Genomic DNA, 24,635 nt, shown 5'->3' with positions numbered 1-24,635 from the left:
AATTCCTTAGATCCTACCATTACTCCCAACAGATGTGCCTTAATCCTGGATCCATGCTTTACTCTCCAATGAGATTATATCATAAATGAGCAGGTACAGAAACTAGTGGCTACAAAAGATCTTAAATTAGGGAAGTTGGGGAAACAGCAGGTTGTAATAAACATCATAGCCACAAGATATTTTAAAACTGCAAGATTCCAATTTCCATTCTCAAAATGAGACAGAATTTTAAGTGATAAAAAGCAAGTCTGCTCCATCCCTAAACTGGGAACAAGATGAGGGTGAAATCAAAGGAAGGGGACAGTACATTGAATGCTGCTCTGTTTAATACATATCAACTATCTATAGTATCACTTGTTAGATCTGAAACTGTGACATGGTGATTTGGGACTTGAACATTATACATTTCTTTATATAATTTCTCTGTATTTCATGTTTTCCTCATTACCAATCTGTTCAGTCAGGTAGGTTTTTCAATCAATCATTATTCCATCTCAAACTTGATTCAGTGGTAGTTTTATTTTATTTTTAACTATTTATTCATTTATTTTTACAATACTGAGAACTGAACCCAGGGATGTACTACCACTGATTCACAACACCAACACTTTTTTATTTTGAGACAGGGTCTTACTAAGTTGCCCAGGATGCCCTACTTGTGAACCTCCAGTCTGAGACTCCTCTCAAGTCTCTGTGATTTAAGGTATGGGCCACCTCACTCAGCTTCAGTGGAAAGTTTAAGATTTTCATATATCTTAAACAAGAAAAGGCAAGAAAGGGAGAAATGAGTCCAGGGGGAGTTAATTTGTTGTAAATCTATATTTTCCTTTAAAAACTTTCCCTGTTAAATTAAAAAAATAAAAGCCTTGGGCTGGTGGTGTAGTTCACAGTGGTAGAGCACCTGCCCAGCATGTGCAAAGCCTTAGGTTTGATCCCCAGCACTACAAAATGAAAACAAAAAGTTAATAAGCAAAAGTCTTGGGGCTGGGGATATAGCTCAGTTGGTAGAGTGCTTGCCTTGCAAGCACAAGGCCCTGGGTTCAATACCTAGCACCGCAAAAAAAAAAAAAACAAAAAAAAAAACGCAAAAGTCTTTATTAGAGTCATAAATTTAAGAGTATTATCTCTTACCATAACAAATTTTAAAAGGGATTTAATATTGATTATACTTATAGCTATTTCCCTGAAAATTTAAAAAAGAATTTCTGGATATACTAAAAGCCTTAGGGTAATTGTCACACAATCAACAAGAGCGATGTCCGGGGTATGAAGGAAAACAAGTGGTAATTATAGAAATAGCTGCAGTTTTCTCAGAAATTTAATGTTACTTTTCTTTTTACTGCTTCATTTTTACAATGGTTTAAGTGGTTAATCATGGGAAGCAACAAATAAAATATTTAAAGGTTACATGTTTAATAGATTCTTGGGCTAAATGTATCTCTGATTGATATGCTATTTCTTATTTCCTGATACTACTTTCTCCAGCAAGCAGAAAACATGCAGAAGTCAGACTAAAACTATAAATGACAGATTTCTCTCTAGAGTATGTACTAAAAAAAAAAAAAAAAACTTCAAGCATAGAAAACAATGGAATATAAACCTGGCACAGTGGCCCTGTAATCCCTGAAACGTGAGTTTGAGGTAGGAGGATTACAAATTCAAGGTAGACCCAGTAATTTAGTAAGACCCTCAGCAATTTGGTGAGACCCTGAATCAAAAGGAAAAAGGCTGAGGGATGTTGTTCAGTGGCAAAGTGCCCCTGGGTTCAATTCCCAGCACCAAAAAAAAAAAAAAAAAAAGAACATGCTAGGTGTGGTGGCACATGCCTATTAATTCTAGTGACTCAGGAGGCTGAGGGAGGAGAATCAAGTTTGAGGTCAGCCTGGACAATTTAGCATGACCCTGCTCAAAATAAAAAAAGAAAAAGGGGAGAGAAGGTCATTTAGTGGTAAAACACCCTTGGGTTCAAAACACAGTAGGGATGGGAGAAAAAAAAACAATAAAACAACTATGAATGTATGATTTTCCAGATTTAATGAAAAGTGACATTGTGTCTTCCTTTCCTCAATGTTAACATATATTAAGAAGTTAGAGGAACCTGCAGATGAAAACAATAACTCAAAACTCATTTAAGTCAACATTCCTTGGGTAAGGCTATGTAACTAACAGGTTTAGACATTGTTCTGCGTATTTTGTTTCTCAACGATGACCTCACCTTCACCTTTCCTTTCTGACTAGAAAGGAAAATTCACTCACTTGTAAGTGGCCATGTCTAGAGGGACCACAAATAATGGAGATAAAAATGTGTAAAAAGAAATCATCCAAACACCATGGTCCTTTCCAAAATGGCTGACAGACATATTAAGTGTGGTTTTCAGGATGCAGAAATTAAAATTAACATAAGGGGAAATTCTCTATATTAAGACTTCTTGCTGTTGTTGTCTTTTTAAGTGTGGTGCTAGTGGTATGAAGGGACATCTGGGCCCACCTACACAGACAAACATAATACTTTATAGTACAGCCATATTACATATCAGTACCTGGTAAACAGTAGGCTCTCAGTAAATATTTGTTAAATGAATGAACAAACAGAAAGCTGGTGTATAATTTATAAAAAGATAACAATTGTAGGTACATGTTCATTTTATTACTGATCATATATCTGTATTACAAAAGTGGTGAGAAGTAGTTCATAAAGCAATTTTTCCATAGTAGAGATCTACCCTTTATATCAGTGGTAGCCAATAAGATTAATGTATGTCCATTTTGTCACAGCAACGTTTACTGACAAAAATGGAAAGTCAAGTGTAATGTAGAAACTGACTTTAGGAATAAAGTGATTTGTTCTGCAACCATTAAAAAAAATTCTATCATCTTTCAAAGAAAGAACATGGGGGTAAAATAACAGAATTAAATGCTTGAGAATCTTTTATATGTATATGTGTTTGTATCAAATGAACAAGGAAAACAATAAAGCACAATTTCATTACAATTCTGAGTCAAGGGTAGCCTTTTAATGTGCATGTTCAATGCCTCTGCACTGAAAATATTCTGTTTATGTTATGTAAATAAGATTTACAGAAGAGTTAGAGGTATAGAATATATATAGAATTCCATTGTAGAATTACATGGGAAGGGTATGGCATAGATGGAATAACAAAACCCTTTCAAACATAACAACATACAAGTAACACCTAAAATAAATGATTAGCCTAGTTCAAAGGCTGCCATCCTTAGTATCAGAAGAGGTTTCTCTGTAACCATGTCAATCATTCTTACCCTGGAGACCTGAGCACAGCGACACAAGGTAACAACATCCAGAAAAGAAAATATCCTAAAAAGAAAAGAGAGGGAGACAAACTTCACTGCATGATAAAGTAGTTTCTCTTGATTTTAGCCTTTAAATAACTGATTACATACACACACACACACACACACACACACACACACACACACGGGCAGTTCTTTCAAGAAAACAAAAAAAACTTAATCAATCTTAAAAAAAAAAAAAGGAAGAAAAAATGTGAGCAATTTACAATGGTAATACTGCCCATATAAAATAGTAGAAGAAAGTAATCTTTTAGCAGGGTGTGGCCGTGCATGCCTCTAATCCCAATTTGGGAGGCTAAGTTGGAGGATTACAAATTTGGAGCCTCAGCAACTTAGTGAGACCGTGTCTCAAAAAATTAGTAAAAAGGACTGAGGCTAAGTGGTAAAGTATCCCTGAGTTCAATCCCCAGTACCAAAAAAAAAAAAAAAAAAAAGTCATTTCTTTATTAAAAATGTACATAAATGCTATACAAGTTCAATCATATTGAGGAATGATAAATGATTTCTAACTGATACAGACACCTGCAGTATTATAAAATGGAGATCAGGAAGCATTAGTTTGGAGAAAAGGGGCTAGATTTCTATGTCATAGTTACCTGAAGTATGAAAAGCTCCCTAGGATAGCTTAAAAAAACAAAATTTGGTTGTTTAGTTATCAGAGGCTATCAGTTATATTTGGAACTTGTAATATGCTGTTAATAATTATATTAGACAGAAAGTCATTGGCATGTTATAAATATGTTCAATCTTTAAAAAAAAATGTGTGCCAGGTGTGGTGGCACATGCCTGTAACCACAGTGACTTGGGAGGCCGACACAGGAGGATCACAAGTTCAAAACCACCCTCAGCAACTTAGGTAACCCTAAACAACCTGGTGAGAGACCCTGTCTCACAATAAAAAATAAAAAGGGCTAGAAATGTGGCTGTCATTAAATGCCATTGTTCAATCCTAGTACCAAAAAACAGCAACAACAACAAAAACCTGTGAGCACACATGTGGTATTACAGTTCAGGGTCATGAAGTACTTGCTCACACTGTTAAGACAACTATCCCCACTAACCAAATCCAAAGCATTTTTCATCTTCCCAGACTGAAATTCTGTATCCAAATAACAGTAACTTTCCATTACTCCCTCTCCCAGTCTTTGGCAACCAGTATGTAACCTTCTGCTCTGTGAAGATGACTGTTCTAGGTACTTAACATTTATCATTTGTGTTTTGCTTATTTTACTTAGCATTATGTCTTCAAAATTCATCCGTATTGTAGCAGGTATCAGAATTTACTTCCATTTTAGGGTTGAATACTATTCCATTGTATATCTATTGTTGTATATCTATTATACAACAATAGAATACAATCTATTGTACAATCTATACAATCTATTATAGATTTTGTATATCTATTGTTGGACACTTGGTTGGCTTTAATCTTTTGGCTACTGTGAATTATACTTCTATTAACATGAGTATACAAATACCTGTTTGTCCCTGCTTCCAATACTTTTGGGTATATATCCAGAAGTAGAACTTCTGTATCATTTATTAATTATGTTTAGTTTTTAAAGGAACTATCAGGCTATTTTATATAGAAGTTGCAACATTTTAAATTCCTACCAGCAGTACATAAATGATCTTAAATTTTCCATGTATTTGTCAAGACTACTTTTTAAAAATAGTGTTACTAATGGTGTGAACATCTTACTATGGTTTTGATTTGTACTTCTCTAATGATTAGTACTTTTTTCATGTGCTTCTTGGTCATCTATATATCTGCTTTGGAGAATTACTTCAGTTCCCTCCTCACTTTTTTTTGCAACATTGGGAATTGAACCCATGGGTGCTTTACCAGCTACGTCACCAGCTGTTTTTATTTTACTTTTTTGTATTCTGATGTAGGGTCCTGCTAAGTTGCTGAGTCTAGTCTCGAATTTGCAACCCTCCAGTCTTAGCCTCCACAAAGTCACTGGGGTTATAGTGATACACCATGCCTGGTGAGTCATTTACCCATTTTTAAATCAGGCTGTTTGTTGTTTTATTATAAAGTTATTTATGGATTCTAGACAATAATCCCTTATCATACATATGATTTGCAAATATTTTCATTGCAGAATTTTCTTCTTTAATGCACAAATTCTTAAAATTATGATACAGTTCAATTTGTCTATTTTTTTTTCTTTTGTTTTCTGAGTTTTGGTATCATATCCAAGAAATCATTGCTAAGTTCAATTATCAGATTTTCCCCTGTTGTCTTCTTTATTTTTTCCCCTGTTGTCTTCTAATAATTTTTTTGGGGGGGTACTGGGGATTGAACACAGGGGTACTTTACCACTGACCTAAATTCCTAGTCCATTTTAATTACTTAGACACAAGATCTCACTATATTGTTGACAGAATCTCACTAAATTGCTAACACTGGTCTTGAACCTGTGATCCTCCTCCCTCAGCTTCCCAAGTTCCTGGATTACAGGTGTGCCTGTCTTTCTTCTAAGAATTTTTATAACTTTAGCTCTTATGTTGGTCTTTGATCAACTGAGCTGATTTTTGTATATGGTGGAAGGTAGTTCAACTTTATCCCCCAACCCCCTTTTTTTTTGGTGGTATGGGGAATTGAACCCAGAGCCTCAAACATGCTAAAGCATGCACTCTGCTACTAGGCTACATCTCTAATTCAACTCATTCTTTTGTTATGGGGATACTAAGTTTTCCCAACATCATTTGTGTGTTCCTCACTAAAAGGTCTTGGAACCTTCATCAAAAATCAACTGACTGGGCTGTGGTTATAGCTCAGTGGTAGAGCGCTTGCCTAGCATGTGTGAGACACTGGGTTTGATCCTCAGCACTACATAAAAATAAATGAAAAAAATAAAGGTATTGTGTCCATCTACAACTAAAAAAGAAAAAGTCGTCTGATCATGTGTATGAGAATTTATTTCTGAGTTCTCTATTCTATTCTACTGGCCAGTATGTCTTATGCCAATATCACACTATTTTAAATATTTTTTAGTTTTGAATCAGAAGGTGTTTTTCATTGAAATATCTGCATGATGTCAAAAAAAAAAAAAAAAGAAAGAAAAAAACCTAAAACTAGGAATAGCAACTAAATTGGTTACAAAAACTTCCCTTATGGTTTTTTACATATTTATCTTCTTTTTTAGAATCTGATATATTTTGATATGCTCCAAGTATACCCCAGCTCATTTGAGGGTCTGATTAAAACTGATAAATGAGCTGGAAGAGTTAAACTAGGGGCAACATAGTAGGTAAATGTAACTGACTTGTATCCTGTGATCTCAGCAAGATAACAGCAAGGAACAGAAAAGTCATTGAACAAGTCCAGAGAACAAGTATGGTGAAATAATAAAATGAAAAATTTTAAAAAGGTATCTGTAGGCAATCTACAGAAATAAGAATATGTAGAATATGTGCTTTCTCTAAGGAGTACCAGATGTGTGAAGAGAGGGAAAATAATGGATTCATACTTAGAGGGTGGTGAGTTTCACATATTCATTCAGAAAATATTTCTACAGGCATTGTTTTAGATCTCTGAAGTTAAGCAGATCATGGTCTAGGAGCTGCGGGTAGACATAAAGTAAGTAACGTGAGAAAATTTTAGGAAGTAAGGACTATAATAAAAATCAAATAGCAAAGTAATATGATAAAGTGGTCATGGAAAGCCTTTTCTAGGAGTACATATTTTATTTTAGACCTCAATAACCAAAGGAAACAGAACTGTCAAGATCTAGGGAAAAGAACATTCCACGTGAAAGAAACAGTGAATGTGTGATGAAAGCCTGTTTGAGGGTTAAAAGAAGCAGTGAAGTTGGAGTATAGTAGTAGAACCACAGTCCTTTAATGAGTTGTTACGTGCCAGGTATTATTTTAAGTCTTTACATGTGCAATGACTCCTTACAACAATCCTACAAGATAGGTACTATTACCATTCCCATTTAAAGAATAGGATAGTGAAAAAAAAAAAAAAAAAAGAATAGGATAGTGAGCAAAGTTCAGAAAGTTAGATGGGGCCAAACTAAGAAGGCTTTATGGTCATAGTGAACTGTTTGGATTATAAAGTCTAAGAGAAGCCAACGGTGGGTTTTAGGTCAATGAGGGATATTATTTAAGTTATATTAGAAAAAGATCATTATACAGTGGGTCTGGTGGCACATATCTGTAATCTCAGCTATTTGGGAGGCTGAAGCAGGAGGACTGCAAGTTTGAAGCCAGCTGGGGCAACTAAGCAAGACCATCTCCAAATTTAAAAAACGGAAAGGGATAAAGCTCAGTGGTGAAGTGCTTGCCTAGCATGCATGAGGCCCTGGGTTTGATCCCTGGTACCACAAAAGACATAAACAAACATCAGTACAGCAGCTATGGGGAGATCATATTATCAGAGCTCAAAAGTGGCACCACGTCTATCAGTTAAGAGAACACCACTAATTGTCTAGGTGACAGAGGCTTAGACCAGGTCTATTACCCAGGAGATAAAGAGAATAGGGTAGAACTTAATGATGGACTGGGTGAGAGGGTTTGTAAACACACCACATTCTGTGGTTAATCAAAACTTTGGGGGCAAGAAATATAGTTCACAAAGCCTTGGGTTCAATCCCCAGCACCGCAAAAAGAAAAAAAAGAAAAAGTTTTGTTTTAGTATGTTATATGTGAGTAGAAATACCAAGAAAATAGTTTGATCTACAAAGACTACAGATGCAAGACCTTTAACTTTTCCATACAGCTGCTATATTTTATCTTTTCTTTACCTGTTTTACATTAATTATTTTCCCTTTATTATATTTTACTTTTAACCATTTCTGTTTTTCTCCCTTTCTCCCTTTTTTCACTTCATTATTCCTATGTTTTTGTGGATTATCTCCTTTTTTTCCCTTTTCAGTTTCTAAATGGCAGGTAATGGTAGAAAGGAAAAGTTGGGTACCTTTCTAGTTCCCTTGAAGCAGACTTGATACCATTCTGATGACCCTTCTTAATGTAAATTAACCATATTTTAAAATATTGATTACCCACTCTACTCCCAAATAAAAACACTGTATATACTCTCAATCTACGTACCTCAATAAAATAATAAGCTATTTACCTCATAAGACAATAAATCAACATAATACAACAAATATTCTTTCATTGCTGAACTGTTTCTTTTTCCTGACTTTCACTATTCAGAATCTTTATGTGGAGTTTTATAATCGAAATATTCCTATGTTTACCCTGAGTAATATTCATAAATATAATATTACATGGGGGTAACATACATGGAGCCAAAGTGAGAGGCTTTCCAAGTATTCACCTTAGTAGTCTTTTGTAACCTTTCAATAGAAAGACTCTCCACAAAAGAGAGCAAAAAAGACAGACATGAAACACTGCGTTGGTGGTCAAATGTATGCAGACCCAGGAGCTTTTTAGTCAGCTTTTGTGTTGCTGTGACCAAAATGCTTCACAAAAACAATTTAGAAACCATTTATTTTGGCTCACAGTATCAGAGGTCTCAGTCCATAGTGGACCAAAGCCATTGCTCTGGGCACAAAGTGAGGAAGAACATCATAGAGGTTTGAGAGTGGCAGAGAAAAGTTGCTCCCCTCATGGCAGCCAGCAGGTCGTTTGGTCTGTCTGTCTGTATCTCTCTCTCTCTCTCTCTCTACCAGAGATTAAACCCAGGGATGCTTAACTGCTGAACCACTTCCCAATTCTTTTTTATATTTTATTTAGAGATGGGGGCTTGCTGAGTTACTTAGTGCCTCGCTAAACTGCTTGAGGCCTGGCTTTGAACTCGTGACCCTCTTGCTTCAGTCTCCCAAACCTCTGGGATTACAGATGTGTACCACCGTGCCCAGCTAGGTTAGAGTTCTATTAATCCAATCATCTCACCTCTGAATATTCCTGCATTAGCAGGAGTTTTTTGGGGACACTTCATATCCAAACCATAATACTCTATGAAGGACAACATCCCAGTAATCACAATTCTGTTACTAGAATACACTAAAGGAAGCAGGTAAGGTGGCTCATGCCTGTAATATAAGCTACTTGGGCAGCCGAGACAGGAGGATTACAAGTTCAAGGTCAGCCTGCCTCATAAATAAATAGATAGATAGATAGATAGATAGATAGATAGATAGATAGATAGATAGACAGATAGATAGCGTGGAGGATGTAGCTCAGTAGTAGAGTGTCCCTGGGTTCAATCCCCAGTACCACAAAAAAAGCAAAATACTGAATGGGGTTCTAAACGTCAAGATCCCAAAGAGTTAGCTTTTCACCTTGACTTCGACATTATTTTTTTTTTAAGAAGAGAACAAATATAATCACTGTGCTCCTCTATTCCTAATAAAAGCTTAGTCCTTCCAGTCCTAATTTGCCTCTCTTAGGAATAAGCTCAGTACTTGAATTCCTTCTATCACTCCTCAAGCAGTCTGTCTCCACATTGGTTATTATTTAGTAACTCCTTAACTTCTAATTTTTTTTGTACTTGATTCTGGAGACAATTATCTTTAGAAATCTGAGTGTAAGAATTGGTGGGCTGATCATGATAGCACACACCTGTAATCCCAGCAACACTCAGGAGATGTGGGCAAGAGGATCACAAGTTCAAAGCAAGGCCCTAAGCAACTTAGTGAGATTCTGTCTCAAAATAAATAAATAAATAAGAGCTAAAGATGTGCTCAGTGGTTAAGCGCTCCTGGGTTCAATCTCTGTTATATTAAAAAAAAAAATCGGTAGGGTAGCTGGATACAGTGATGTATACCTTTAATCCCTACAGTTTGGGAGGTGAAGGTAGGAGGATTTGAAGTTCAATTTAGCAAGACCCAGCCTCAAAAATAATAATAATAATAATAAGGGCTGGGGATATAGTTCATTGTAAAGCACTCCCTGGTTCAATCCCCAATACAGCAAAACAAACACAAAAGCAAATCAAAAAGCTAGAAAAAACTTTAATATATATCATAAACAATGCAAACTATAGTACACTCTTCTTTTAATGGTCTACAGTACTTAGCAGCCATTACAAAGAAAGAGGTAGCAGGGTACAGCGGCACATGCCTATAATTCTAGTAACCTGGGAGGCTAAAGCAGGAGGATTTCAAGTTCAAGGCCAGCCCCAACAACTTAATGAGACCCTGATAAATAAAAATAAAATAATAACTAACAAAATAAAAAATAAAAAAATGACTGGGAATGTGGCTCAGCAGGGTTAAGCACCCCTGGGTTCAATCCCTGGTAAAAACAAAAACCCAGAAATTATGTTTATGGAAGACTATCTGAAGAATATTCATGATTCCTTTAGGTATGCTACATTCTATCTGTAGTGAGCAATATGACCAACTCATCAATATTAGGTTCATCCAGTTATTAGCCTAAGCCTCTTGCAGTGATTAATTTAACCTAGACCTATTTGGCTAAGATTTGAGAAGAAACTTTATTTGGGCATCAAGGACAGTCCATCTCTCCCTTGAGAACAAAAAAGGAAACATGTAATCCATTACTTTTTAAAACTATATTTTGTTTTAGATAGATGCAATACCTTCATTTTGCTTACTTATTTTTATGTGGTGCTGAGGATCAAACCCAGTGCCTCACACATGTTAGGCAAGCGCTCTATCATTGAGCCACAATCCCAACCACCACGTAATCCATTATTTGCTGGCGTCTATCCTGTGCCCATAAAGAAAAGCAGCTTTAGGACCAAGGTGATGATGTTCTTTACAGAACACAAGAAGAAAATTGATGATGACACTGAGATTCCCTAAACCAATCAACCCGATTACTTGGTTTATCTCTGTATTTCCTTTTATGTGAGATAATCTCCCTTATTGTTTAAGCCAATTTGAGTTGGAGGTTTTATAACTTGCAATTACAAAAACAAATTTTAAAGAGTTATAATTATAATTAAATATAATTACTGACCTCCCATTAAATCTTTTCCTCCTATTTTCTCTATTTTAGTGACTGCTCCCACCATCCACTCACTAGAGAGCAAAGAGCATGGGCATTATCCTTGACTCCTTCCCAATATCCCCATTATAATCACATATCAAAACAATCAACAAATACGTTGCTAATCTCAACACTTAAAAACCTCTTCATTTGGGGCTGGGGAGATAGCTCAGTGGTAGTGTACTTGCCTAGCATGCCAGAGTCCCTAAGTTTGACTGGGGGAAAAAAAATCTCTCAATTCGGTCCATTTTCTTTCAAGATTCAGTAACACGACCATGGGGTTCAGACTATTATTGACCCTCACAAAGAACACTGCAACAACTTTCCAATTGCTTTCCTTGCCTTTAGGCAATATGGTTTTTTGCTAAACAAACAATTATAATACCTAAAGTAGGAACAAGAAAAGACTCATTCCTCAATCCCATTCATCAGAGGTAACCAGCAATAACTTAAATAATGACTACAAAGAAATGCACAGGAAGGATTCACTGTTAATAAACTAATGACTACAAATCATCCACTGGAAAAAAAAAATCACTTGTGAGTTTACCTTCATGTTGTGTTTAGGAATGGTAATATCATAGAAAGGAGATATCACCATTGAAAAAAATCCACAAAATCTTTGCTACAACCTAAATCAGAAAGGGTAGGATAAGGCTTTGGGTCAGCCAAGTCCTCAGTGTGTAGGGTCCTGCAGAGTGAAGGCTTAATTCAAGACTTTGGCAAAACACCTGAAGTTCACTGCCAGGATTGTAATGGTACAGGAAGGGAAAGTGGAAGAGGCTACAGGACCCTAAATAGAATCCTTGCCATCTAGGCCTCACTGAGGACATTAAGTGGCAATGATCCTATGAGAAGCATTGCTACCAGGCAAAAGAAAAAGCTGTAAAACCTGCCAACGGATCTACACCATGGTAATGGCTCAAAAGATCAACTTTTTTCTTTTTTTCCTGGTGCTGGGGATTGAACTCGTCTCACACATAACATGCAAGTGCTCTACTATTGAGCTACAACCCCAGCCAGAAAGAACAGCTTCTTGATGCAAAAGAATTGGGTGGATCCATATCAAGGCTCTTAAGGCCTGTGGATAGGAGGCCCATGTTCAGTTTTTTATGTCCACCTCTTTTCTTTCTCATTTCTCTAACCCCATTTTGTTGCCTTTCTTATTTTTGTTTGCTTCCTTTCTCTATGATAGACTCTATTACATATATGCAGAAATAGAAAAAAAGAATAAAGGAAGGAGGGCAGGAGGGAGAGAGGAAGGGAGGAAGGGAGGAAGGGAGGAAGAGAGGAAGGAAGGGATAAGGTCAAAGAATTACCGAACATGCCCACATCAGCATAAATCATAGGCTTTTGTTTTTTAAAAAATATTGGCAGAATTTGTTGTAAAATTTACATTTCTACCTCTACATCTATCCATCTATCTACCTACAGAGAATTTACATACTATAAAACCTAACTTCTTTTTTGGAAGGCAATGGGGAGGGAACTCAGAGGGTTTTGCGATTGAGCTACATCCCCAGTCCTCAATTTTCTGCTTTGCAGGGCTGGCTTACTTGCTGAGACTGGCCTTGCATTTTCAGTCACTGGAATTATAGGCATGTGCCACTGTATCCCTCTTAAAACTTATTTTCTAAAGCACATAATTAAGTGATTCCCCCACCCCCCACGATTCTTTTCTTTTTTGGTGCTGGGGGTGAAACCCAGGGCTTCACAGGTGCTAGACAATACTCCATCACTGAGCCACATCCTCAGCCTTCAAAGATTTTTAAAAATATATTCACAATGTTGTGCAACCATCATCACTAACTCCAGAATTTTTTTGTAGTGCTAGGGATCACCCATACTATGCAGTACTCTACCACTGAGTTCTACATATTTATTATCCTCAAAAGAACCCCTTCCACTTTCCACCCACCACTCAACTCCTAACAATCACTACTCTACTTTTTATCTTCATTGATTTATCTATTCTGGATATTACATATAAATGGAATAAGGTCTTTTGTGTCTGGTTTCTTTCAATTAGCAATTATGTTATAGCACATATCTACAGTTTGTTCCTTCAATGGCCAAGTAATATTCCATTGTATGGATATACTGTATTATATCTATTCTTTTGATGGATGACTGGGTTATTTCTACTTTTGACTAGTATGCAAAATGCTGTTACAAACATTCCAAGTTTTCGTGTGAATTTATTTTCAATTCTCTTAAATGGAGGAGCGGAAATGCTGGGTTATGTGGAATTTCTACATTTAGCTTTTTGAGGAACTGCCAAGCTGTTTTCCACAGTGGACATACTTGTTTGTGAAGCCAAGTTCCGGGAAAGTTCTTAACTTTAACTCTAAAATCTGTGCCATTATATTTTCTGTTATGAATGTCTTACTATAATTTTACAAAGTAACAAAACCCAAAGATCTTCTGTGCTATAATGTTGAAATGGATCACTGGCAATATCTTCCTGTTTCATGTTAAACAAACCCAAAAAATCCCCTAAAAAATAACCTCACAGCAAAATGCGATCTGAGATCTCAGGACTCAAATAAGTTATCTACAACCTAAGAACCAGAAAAATTTTTATTAAAATATGAAAAAGAATGCTGCCTTGAAAAAAAAAAAAAGAATGCTGCCTCTCAGAGCATTACTGTGTAAGAACAGTTTTTCAAATTTCAAATAAAAGCAATTCCACATTCTAAGATTAACTTACAAAACTTCCACTAAAATCTGACAAAGAAGTGATATTTTTAAAAGAATAGCAAAAATGTAATTTTTTTTTCCTAGTGGTACTGTGGATTGAACCCAGGGGTGCTTTTATCACTAAGCTGAGCTACACCCCCAGTCCTTTTTATTTTTTCTTTTGAGACAGGGTGTTGCTACACTGATCTGGGACTTGTGATCCTTCTGCCTCAACCTCCCCAGTAGCTGGGATTTCAGGCAGGTGCCACTGCATAGGATTGAAGGATTGATTTTAGTTAAAAAATACACAAATGCTAGGGGTACACACCTGTAATTCCAACAACTGGGAAGGTTGAGGCAGAAGGATTGCAAGTTCCAGGCCAGTCTCAGCAATTTAGTGAGACCCTCTCTCAAAATAATAAATAATTAAAAATAAAGGAATGGGGATGTAGCTAAGTGGCAAAGCACCCCTGGGTTAAATCCCCAATACCAAATAAATAAATAAACAAATAAAACTGACCAGTCTTCACAAGTATCAAGATTATGAAAGGCAAAGATTTAAGGAACTGTCCCAGATTAAAGGAGACTAAAAAGGCATAGCAATTTAATGGAACTTGTAATCCTATGTTGGATACTGAGCCAGAAAAAGGATATCACTAGATCAGTTAAGGAATTTAAGTAAATAGGCTCTGTGTTAATGCTAATTTCCTAGTTTTGATAACTGTATTATTGAAAAGTAATATGCTAAGACTTGGGAAAAATGGACTATACTTGAATTCTTTGTCCTATTTTTGCAACTTTTGTTAAGTATGGCATTTCAAATGAAAAAAACAAAAATAACATCAAAAAGAAAGAGAAAAGCATAGTAAGTTTTTCACTGGTGGAGTGGTACACACCTTTAATCCCAGTGGGAAGATCACAAGTTTGAGGCCCCTGGGGTTCAATCTCCAGTACCATTCACGTGGGAAAAAAAAAAAAGTTTTTCTTCTATCCCTGTTTTCCAGCAATTTCCTTTCCCTTCCAAGGGACCTGGCTGTTTCATCTTTAACTGTATACTTTAATTTTGTGTGAGTGTGTGGTACTGGGAACTGAACCTAGTGTCTCATCCACCCTAGGCAAATGCACCAAGACACTCTTCAGCTCAAATATTTTAAACTTTAAAGGGAATATTAAAATCAATGAATTTGTTAAAATTACAAATGCCCCAAACTGAACTTATAACCACTCACCAATTTTTTTTCTAAATGTTTTTATTTGTTGTTGATGGACCTTTATTTTATTTACTTATTTATATGCTAAGAATCAAACCCAGTACCTCACACATGCTAGGCAAGCACTCTGCCACTGAGCCACAGCCTCAGCCCTGACCAATTGTTATCTGTCCAGTTTAATGTCAAAAATATTATGAAAGCTTTTTTCCAGCCATGCATGGTGGCACAAACCTGTAATCCCCATGGCTTAGGAAGCTGAGGCAAAAGGATCGAAAGTTTGAGGTCAGCCTCGGCAAGTTAGCAAAAACCTGTCTCAAAATAAAAAATAAAGGGCTGGAGTTGTGGCTCAGTGGTAGAGCACTTGCCTAGCATGTGTGAGGCACTGGGTTCAATCCTCAGCACCACATAAAAATAAAGGTCCATTGACAACTAAAAAATATTTTAAAAAAACAAAAAATAAAAAGGGTTGGGGATATAGATCAGTGGTAGAACGCTCCTGGGTTCAATACCCAGTACCTTAAAAAAAAAAAAAAAAAAAAAAAAGCCTCTTTCCTCTTTGGCCTCAATGATTCCATGATTTACACAAATATTAAACTACTTGTTTTATATACTTAAGTAAACTAATAAGTAGTATGTTTTATGGTTTTTAAGTCAGTTTCCCTCCTTAACAGGATATCAATTTCATCTGGTCTCCAATTTAATAAGGAACTTGTTTTCAACTTTAAGTTCAGAATTGGTTGTTTGGAACTCAACTCATTTCCCTATAGAAATCCTAATAGTCGTTAGGTTTCCTGCTTAGCTTAGAAAGGAGCCAATTTAACCTATAGTGCACCCATCAGTCAGTACCAGTATGATAAATATAAATTAGAACCAAATTCTCATTGACAAAAGAGTTACTGAGGAAAAAATATCTCTAGTATTCCAATGTAAGAAGTCAAACACGTATCTTCTTTCTTCAATCTCCTTTTCCCAACCACTCAACTAAAGACTACCTAGAAAGGATAGATATCTCTAACTATTCCCACTCCCAAACCCTGGCATGGTTGGTAGTGTGCTAAGCTGAGAGGCAGTAGCAGTACTAGGATATAGTTACGTAACTCTTCATTCTGCCCAGTGCTGAAGAGTGAGGAGAACACGTAGAATTAGAAAATTCATATATGTCTGTGTATATATGATAAATGCATATATATTCACAGAATCCCTCCCCTATATATTTCCCTACTCTATCAATGTTAGGCTTGGATATGTGGCAATGGAACATAGATGAACATGAGATATAAACCACACATCTAAGCAGAGGTGTTTCTGAGATAAGGTCTTATTGGTCTTGAACTCTGGAGCTCAAGTGATCCTCTCACCTCAGCTTCCCAAGTGCTGAGACTACAGACACTTGCCACAATGCCTGCTTCTAAGCACAGCTTTAAAATCAGTTAGGTGCTCGGATTTATTCTTTGGTGCACTTGCCTTCAGCCTTGAGAAAAAGTCACTGGAATTTGAGAGGAGTTGGTGGTACAAAAGCAGATGATTTAGGAATTTATCTTCATCTGATTCATCTATCTGGTAATAAAGACCTACAGTTCATCAACAGGTACTATAGAGGTGTCAAAAATAGTAACCAAAGCTAGAAAGAGCAGAGGAAGGCAGTGCTGTACTCTAAAGAATTACAGAAATTGTTTTCTCTAGTACCCTTATATCTTGGCTAAATTTCTTTTAATAACTTTCTTATTGTTCCCCACTCCTATCCCCGAATCTGGTTTCATATAGTAGTCAGACTAACCCTTTAAAAATATGCATCAGATCATGTTATTCCATTGTCACATCATGAGGGATCTTGCAAGCCACAGTGTGGAATCTGGGTTTCATGGTGAAAACAAAATCTAAAATTAATATAATATCAAGATGTAAACCACAACAGGGTGGGGCCTGCTACCAAAGTCAAGTAATTTCTTTAAAATATTTTAAGTTGTAAGTAAACTACTATAGTATAAAATAATATTTAATGCCCAGAATGGCACTCTCATAAAAAATCATTTCTTAGTATATTCAACTTATAGTATAGTAAAGAACATAATCCATTTAAAAAGTATTTCTCAGGCTGGGGGTACAGTTCAGTGGTAGCACTTGCCTATCATGCTCAAAGGCCTTAATTTGATCCTTAATATGGCAAAACAACAAAACAAAACACACAACTATTTAAGAGGGCTAAAATTTAACTAAAAATTTGGGACTACTCAAGATGTGCAGGAGACATTCTGCAGTGCCTCTAAGTAGTCTAATGATACAATATTATACAATGTAACCATAAACAATCTACAAGAAGGCATTACTTCCATGAAAAATTTATTCTAAATTCAATTCTGTTTTTTTCTCAGTGAATCCAATGTGAAAGATTTATAGGATATTTCATAAGACACTAAATATTTATATGATCTAGTTCCTGTTTGCAAGGATCTTGTAATCTAGTTAGAGGATTCAGACATGTAATATTTAGGAATGCCAGGAATATTCTTCTTTTTTTAAAAAAAATTTTTGTAGTTGTAGATGGACAAGTGTTTATTTTATTTGTTTATTTTTATGTGGTGGTTAGGATTGAACCCAGTGCCTCACACATGCTAGGCAGACGCTCTGCCACTGAACCCCAGCCCCAGCCCCAGCTTCTTCTTTACTAGCAATGGAACAGAAATTATATTCTACAATGAAGCAGGCATGGGGCTGGTAATAAGCTAGACTGCAATAGCTCCAAAGAAGCTGATGCCCCTGAGCACAGTAACTTGTTAACTCTTAACATTTGCAAAAGAGAACATACCTCTTTCCCAGTCATGATATTCTACATAAATGAACAAGGAATGTCATGATTAAGTGCCCAAATAATGAAGGGATTCTGAAAACAACCTAACAGCCAATTTCTTCTTAGGTGATTCCTCAATCAAATGTTTTTAAGTTGGGGGTGGTTTTTATGTTATGGATAATCCCAAAATATAATGTTTCTACATGTTCAAAATAAGTAAGGTAAAATCATAAGTATAAAATGGGTGTGGTGGCACATGCTTATAATCCAAGTCACTTGGTGGCAGAAGGATACCAAGTTTAAGGTCAGCTTTGGCAATTTAGTGAGACCCTAAGCAACTTAGCAAGATCCTGTCTCAATACCACCTATTTCACCATATATACAAGAATAGGGCAAAGGTAAATTAGTAAACAAAATCAAATATAGGTGTAACTAGAAAAAAAAACTGTTACTAAATTAAACTTTCAAATATCCTGACTCACACCTAAAAAATGTAGAATAAGATAGCTTAAAAAAAGAATCAATAAATTTAAAAACTCAAGCCATCTGGGTGTGGTGGCACACATCTGCAATACCAATGACTCAGAAGGCTGAGGCAGGAGGATCACAAGTTCGAGACCAGCCTTAGCAACTTAGTGAGGTCCTAAAGTAACTTAGTGAGATGCTGTTTCAGAATTAAAAAGTAAAAAAGGGCTGGGGCTTTTTTTTGTGTGTGTGGCTTAGTCCTAAGCAAACGTGGTTTCAATCCCTGGAACAAAAACAAAACAAAACAAAAAAATCAAGCCAGGAATGGTGGGTGCTTGCCTCTAATCCTAGCTACTAGGGAGGCTGAGGCAGGAGGATCACAAGTTCAAAGGCAGCTGTGGCCATGTAATAAGACTTTGTCCCAAAATAAAAAGGGCTGCAGGTATAGCTCAGTATAGAGTACTTGACTAGCATGTTTGAGGGGAGGCCCTTGGTTCAATCCCCAGTAGAGGGACTGAAACAAACCACTATACTACTATACGTAAATGAAAACTGACAACAAATCTAAAAAAAATTTTAATACAAAAATGATATATATCCCCCAAAAACATCCCCCCCCAAAACCCCAAAATTAGCATTCAGACTTACCGTAATAGAAGTTCTTTGGGAAGTTTTTTATTGATTACAGCTTCATCACTATTTGAGAACATCTGCAAAAACAAAATCACTGCATCAATTGTGTTGTGTTACTTAACATTTTACTATATTCAACTTAATAGTTCAGAGAGAATCCTCTCAGGAGAGAGGTTTAAAAAAATCATACTGGGTATTTTAAGCCTAAATAGTATTTTCAGAGATGCTCTGGGCTTCAAAAAAGTTTTGAGGCACTTCATTCCATCTTTTGAGATAGAGAACTAATAGAAGAAAGTGCTAGGGAGTGATATTGGCCAAATTATATTGTTATATTATGTAGATGTACAAATAAATAACAACAAATCCCATCATTATTTACAACTATAATGTACCAATAAAAGATGGGGGAAAATGTAAAACTTGAAAAATAAAATATAAGTGGGAAAAAAAATAGAAGAATAGTATGTGCCAGATACTGTTGTGTTTTTCATGTATTAGTGTTTTTAGCCTTCATGCCGTCCCAATTTTCTTCACTTTAAAGATAAGGTTGTGGCTCAGTGGTACAATGCTTGCCTAGCATGTGTGAGGCAATGGGTTCCATTTTCAGTATCATAAATAAATAAATAATAACAAAGGTCCATCAACAACTAAAAAAATTTTAAGAAATAATAAAGATAAGAAAACTAAATTACAAAAGGTCACATTACTATGGAGTGATTATTTTAAAATGCTCATATCTGGCCTGCATTTAATTTTTCAAGGAGATATTCAGAAACCTGGAACAGTCTCTTTTGCGTTTAAGATACAACATGTAGAAAATTGATAATGCTTCATAACCACTGCCATAAGTATTCACAATGTGTACTTTTGCCACAAAGGTGATCATGAATCCAAGCTTGCCTAATAAGACAATGTAAAAAAGCAAATACATATACCCAGTAAAAAGTACTATAAAATCAGTTAATACACATGGCACTAAAGCCAATTTAAATTCCATCCCTGCTATTAGTACTGCAAAAATTCCTCAACTTCATGTAATGAACATTACATGAAGATATTATCTCTGTCCTTAAGGAGCTCTTGCTCTACAAGGAAGAAAACAAATAAATAATTCATTAGTTATTAGAGATAAGTGACAAGATGTATATCAAAATAAAGGACAGGAATGAATTCTGCCTGCAGATATATCTAAATTGGTTCTTAAAAGAATATCTGAGCTAATTAGGAAAAAAAGGGAAGCAATAACAACATACAAACAAGAGATAACAACATATAAAAGTGTCATATAAAAAGGTCCTGGTAGTTCATTAAGATTCAAAGTAGAAAAAGTAATGGAGGGGAAGCAGATGGGAAGGAGAAACAATGAGTAGAATATATTACCCCCATCTCAGATATTTAAAGAGTAATTATATAATAAATATTTGCTAATAATTTTAATAACCTACCTTCCAGATAAATGGAAAGCTCTGGGAGGGTAGGGAGTATGTTGTCACAAATGCCTTATTTCCAGAGTTGAGTACAAAGCCTGATATGTTGCTGGAACTCAATAAATCTAATGAATCAATTGGTAAGTCATGGTAGGGCTAGATCATGAGGAAACTTGTATACCAGGCTAGAAATTTGAAACAACAAAGTAGGGAAGAAGAACCTGAAGAAATTAAACTGAACTCCAGACTGGTAATGAGGTGATATATTAGAAATTCACTGAAATTATAATATGAGTAAAAGATGATGCTGGTCTCTATAAGATTACAGGGGCAGTGAGAATAAAGAAAAGAAACCAGAGATAAGTATTCTCTCCCCACCCCATACTGGGGATCGAGTTATACCACTGAGCTACATACCCAGTCCCTTTTTTTCTTTTCTCTTTTGAAACAGGGTCTGGCTAAATTGCCCAGGCTGACACGGTGGCACACACTTGTAATCTCAGAGGTTCGAGAGGTTGAGACAGGAGGATCACAAGTTCAAAGCTAGCCTGTGTTCAAAGCTAGCCTTAGCAACTCAGTGAGGACCTAAGCAACTCAGTGAGACCCTGTCTCTAAATAAAATACAAAAAAGGGCTGAGGATGTGGCTGAGTGATTAAGTGCCCCTGAATTCAATCTCTGGTACCAAAAAACAAAAATAAAAACCCCACAATCAAGTCTAAATGATTTGATTTGTCATATATTTGCATAGATTGTTGACTTACATAAAATTCTAATTTTTTCTACAAAGTGTGTAGCTGAGGAATAGAGTTTTGAAACCACTTGTCCCAAAATGATATTATATAGAGAGAAATCTTTTTTTTGTCATTATTTTAGGCATTTCAGTGTTTTCAAATCTGACAGCATACTTTGGGGTTTAGTTTATTAACATGACGAATTTGAACACTTAGTACACAAAGACCCAAGGAACAATTTCAAGGGTTTTAAAGCCAGAATTGGTGGAAGAGGGTGGATAGAACACAGAAACAAGAAAGAAATATTTGTTCAACAGTGACCCCTGCTGCTCAAAATCATAAGTCCTAAACAGGATATTAAAAGATTAACACCCTGATATTTACAGGGTGTCAGTAAAGCCATTTTACAAATGACTACCAGTTAAAAACTCCATATCTGAACTTCATATGGGAGAAAATACATTTCTGTGATTTTAAAGCTACTTTTAATTTCAGTCCCCGACATATGCAACTTAATCTACTAATTAATCCCAATACACTGGGATTACAGATGTGTGCCACTGCACCCAGCTAATATTTTGATTTTAAAAGGTCTCTTTTATTTTAGCTGGGCATGGTGATGCACTCCTGTAATTCCAGTCGCTCAGTAGGCTAAAGCAGGAGAATCTCAGATTCAAGGGCAGCCTCAGCAATTTACCAAGGCCCTAAGTCACTGAGTGAGACTCTGTCTCTAAAATAAAAAATAGAAAGGGCTGGGAATGTGGCTCAGTTGTTAAGTGTCCCTGGTACCTTAGTGCAGGTGGTGGTGGTGGGGGGGCGTGTCTCTTTTGTAAAAATGAAGAGTCCTGAAGACTGGAACTTATATAATCAATGGGAGGAAACTATCTCACGAAACTTTTCCTAATCTTACCTGGATTCCTAAACACCAGTTCTGAACTGGCATGATGTCCTTGATACAGACATAGAAAAGGGACCTTGTCTATTTAGTTCACCACAATACAGTCAGCAATCAACAGTGCCTAGAGATTGCTGAATCAATGAATTTTATTTATACTGTAGGAATCTGGAGGTAGTCTAATCCCTCTTTTTGACTGTAAATTCCCAGCAGGCTTCTGTGGCTTTTTAACTCTGTATCTCTATAGTAGAGTGTCATGCAAAAAACAAAAAACAAAACAAAACAAAAAACTATAATAAAAATACTGAATTAATTGAATGTTATCCACCTGGCAAAAAAGATGTGAATGACTGTAGTACAGACACAAACAGGTTAAATATCATTACAACAATTAAAATATTTGAAGAAATAAACAAATGAAAATACAATTATTTGAAGAAACAAAATTTGGAGACCTTGTTTATGGTTCATTCATTTCAATGGATGTTAGTTGCATTAAATTTTTTATTTAATTTTTAAAAAGTAATGCTTGAAACACTGGGCTCATTCCTCAGCACAATCCTCCCAAAATAATAATTACTAAGTTTTCACTGCCCTGTAATTTCATGTATATACAACATTTTTAAAATAGCTTTACTGGGGTATAATTCACATACATAAAACTCACTGGCATTAAGCATAAACTTTAATGATTTTTAGAATATCCACAAAGGTTTGAAATCTTCACAATTCTGTTTCATAACATTCTATCACTCCCACGATCTCTTATGCCCATCTGTAATCAATTCCAGGCTCCTCTCCAGTCACAAGCAACCACTTCTTTGCTTTCTGTCTTTGTAGATTTTTTTTCATATATCCATGTAACTCCACAAAATGAAATTATACAATATGCCATCTTTTGTATCTGGTTGCTTTTACCCTTCATAATGTTTCTGAGGTTCTTCCCTGTTGTAGGGAAGATTGTTCCACTTGATTACTGAATAGAATCCCAATGCATGAAATAATTCTATGTTGTTTGTTCACTAATTGATAGACATTTAAACTGCTTTCAGTGTTTGTTTATTATGAATAATGTTGTTATGATCACTCTTCAACAAATCTCTGGGTAAAAATGGTTTTCACTGCTCTTGGATAGATTCTTAAGTAGAGAACTGATGGGTCATACAGTAAGTTTGTAATAAATTTTTGAAGAAACTGCTCAATTATTTTCCAAATTGGCTGCACCAACCAGGTATACTGAGCAAAGTAGTGGTTACTTGTGGCTGAGGAGGGGCATGGGAATTGATTACTGATGGCATAAAAGATCTTCAGGGTGTTAGAAATGTTATTAAACAGAATTGAGGGTTGTAATCCCAGTGACCCTGGAGGCTAAAGCAGGAGGACTGAAAGGTTGAGGCCAGCCTCAGCAATTTAGTGAGATTCTGTATCAAAATAAAAAATGCTGGAGATGTAGCTCAGTGGTAAAGCAGCCCTGGGTTCAATCCCTAGTACCAAAAAAAAAAAAAAAAAAAAAAAAAAGCCAACCAAAGTGGTCATATAGTTATTACCCTTCTTTTCCTTTAGCCTAAGGTTGGCTTCCAAACTTGCAATCCTCCTGCCTCCACCTCCAGAGTTGCTGGAATTACAGAGTGTGCCACAGAGCCCAGATGAATCTTGATGCTACATATAAGAATTCTTTACTTATACCAAGTTCATAAAGATTTTCTCTCTTATCTTATTCTACAAGTTTTATAGTTACAGTCACCACATCTGGCACTATTTTATTCTTTTTGTACTACTGAAGCTATTGTGAATGAAACTTTTATTTCACTCTAGGATCGTTCAACTCTAGTATAAGTAGTATAGTACCTCATCTTTCTATTATTTTACTTTCAACCTATTTGTACTTTTGAATCTAAAGTGTATTTCCTCTACACAGAACAAAGTTAAATCTTTTTTTGATTTAGTCTGACAAATATGCCTTTTGACTGAATACTTAACCCATTTAAAATTGGTTAGACATATCCCTCATTTTACTTGTTTCATAAATGTCATATTTCTTGTAACTCTGTTTCTCTTTTTTTAATGTTCTGGATTTTTTAATACCTTTATTTTATTTACTTATTTTTATGTGCTGCTAAGGATTGAACCCTTTGCCTCACATGTGCTAGGAAGCACTCTACCACTGAGCTACAACCCCAGCCCCTCTGTTACTCTTTTACTTGCCTTGTGTTTTAAATGAAAATTTTCTAGTGTGCCATAATTCTTTCACTGTTTTGTTTTGTTTTGGTTTTTTTCCAATTGAACCCAGGGTCTTGTGCTTGCAAGACTATAGGGGTGTGTGCCAGGCTAGCTCAGGTGCAGGCACACACCCCTACACAAGACAAGCACTCTACCAACTGAGCTAAATCCCCCAGCCCTGTTTTTGTTTTTTAAATGCCCGTATTTATTTTCTTAATGGTTGCTCTAGCAATTACAGTGTGTATCTTGTCATAATCTTTCAGATTACTAAAAACAATCAATTCCTGTAAAATACAGAAACTATGCTACAAAAGGAC

At 35.8% G+C, this 24,635-nt stretch overlaps 1 protein-coding gene across 7 annotated transcripts in view; it reads right to left on the bottom strand.

Moving 5' to 3' along the window:
- The window catches only part of Fbxl20 (F-box and leucine rich repeat protein 20), a 99,166-nt gene that overhangs the window by 27,584 nt on the left and 46,947 nt on the right, over window positions 1-24,635 (bottom strand). For 6 of the 7 annotated variants that reach the window (XM_047545701.1, XM_047545706.1, XM_047545702.1 and 3 more), the window contains exons 2-3: window positions 19,060-19,121; window positions 3,280-3,334 (exon numbers count right to left, since the gene is read on the bottom strand). In XM_047545701.1, the coding sequence (XP_047401657.1) occupies window positions 3,280-3,334; window positions 19,060-19,121 (117 nt within the window). The remainder of the gene's footprint in view (window positions 1-3,279; window positions 3,335-19,059; window positions 19,122-24,635) is intronic. The other variant, XM_047545704.1, reaches the window with a different exon arrangement.

Source organism: Sciurus carolinensis, chromosome 3, assembly GCF_902686445.1.
Source record: "Sciurus carolinensis chromosome 3, mSciCar1.2, whole genome shotgun sequence".
Lineage (NCBI taxonomy): Eukaryota > Metazoa > Chordata > Mammalia > Rodentia > Sciuridae > Sciurus > Sciurus carolinensis.
This window is presented reverse-complemented; position numbering and strand designations above follow the sequence as displayed.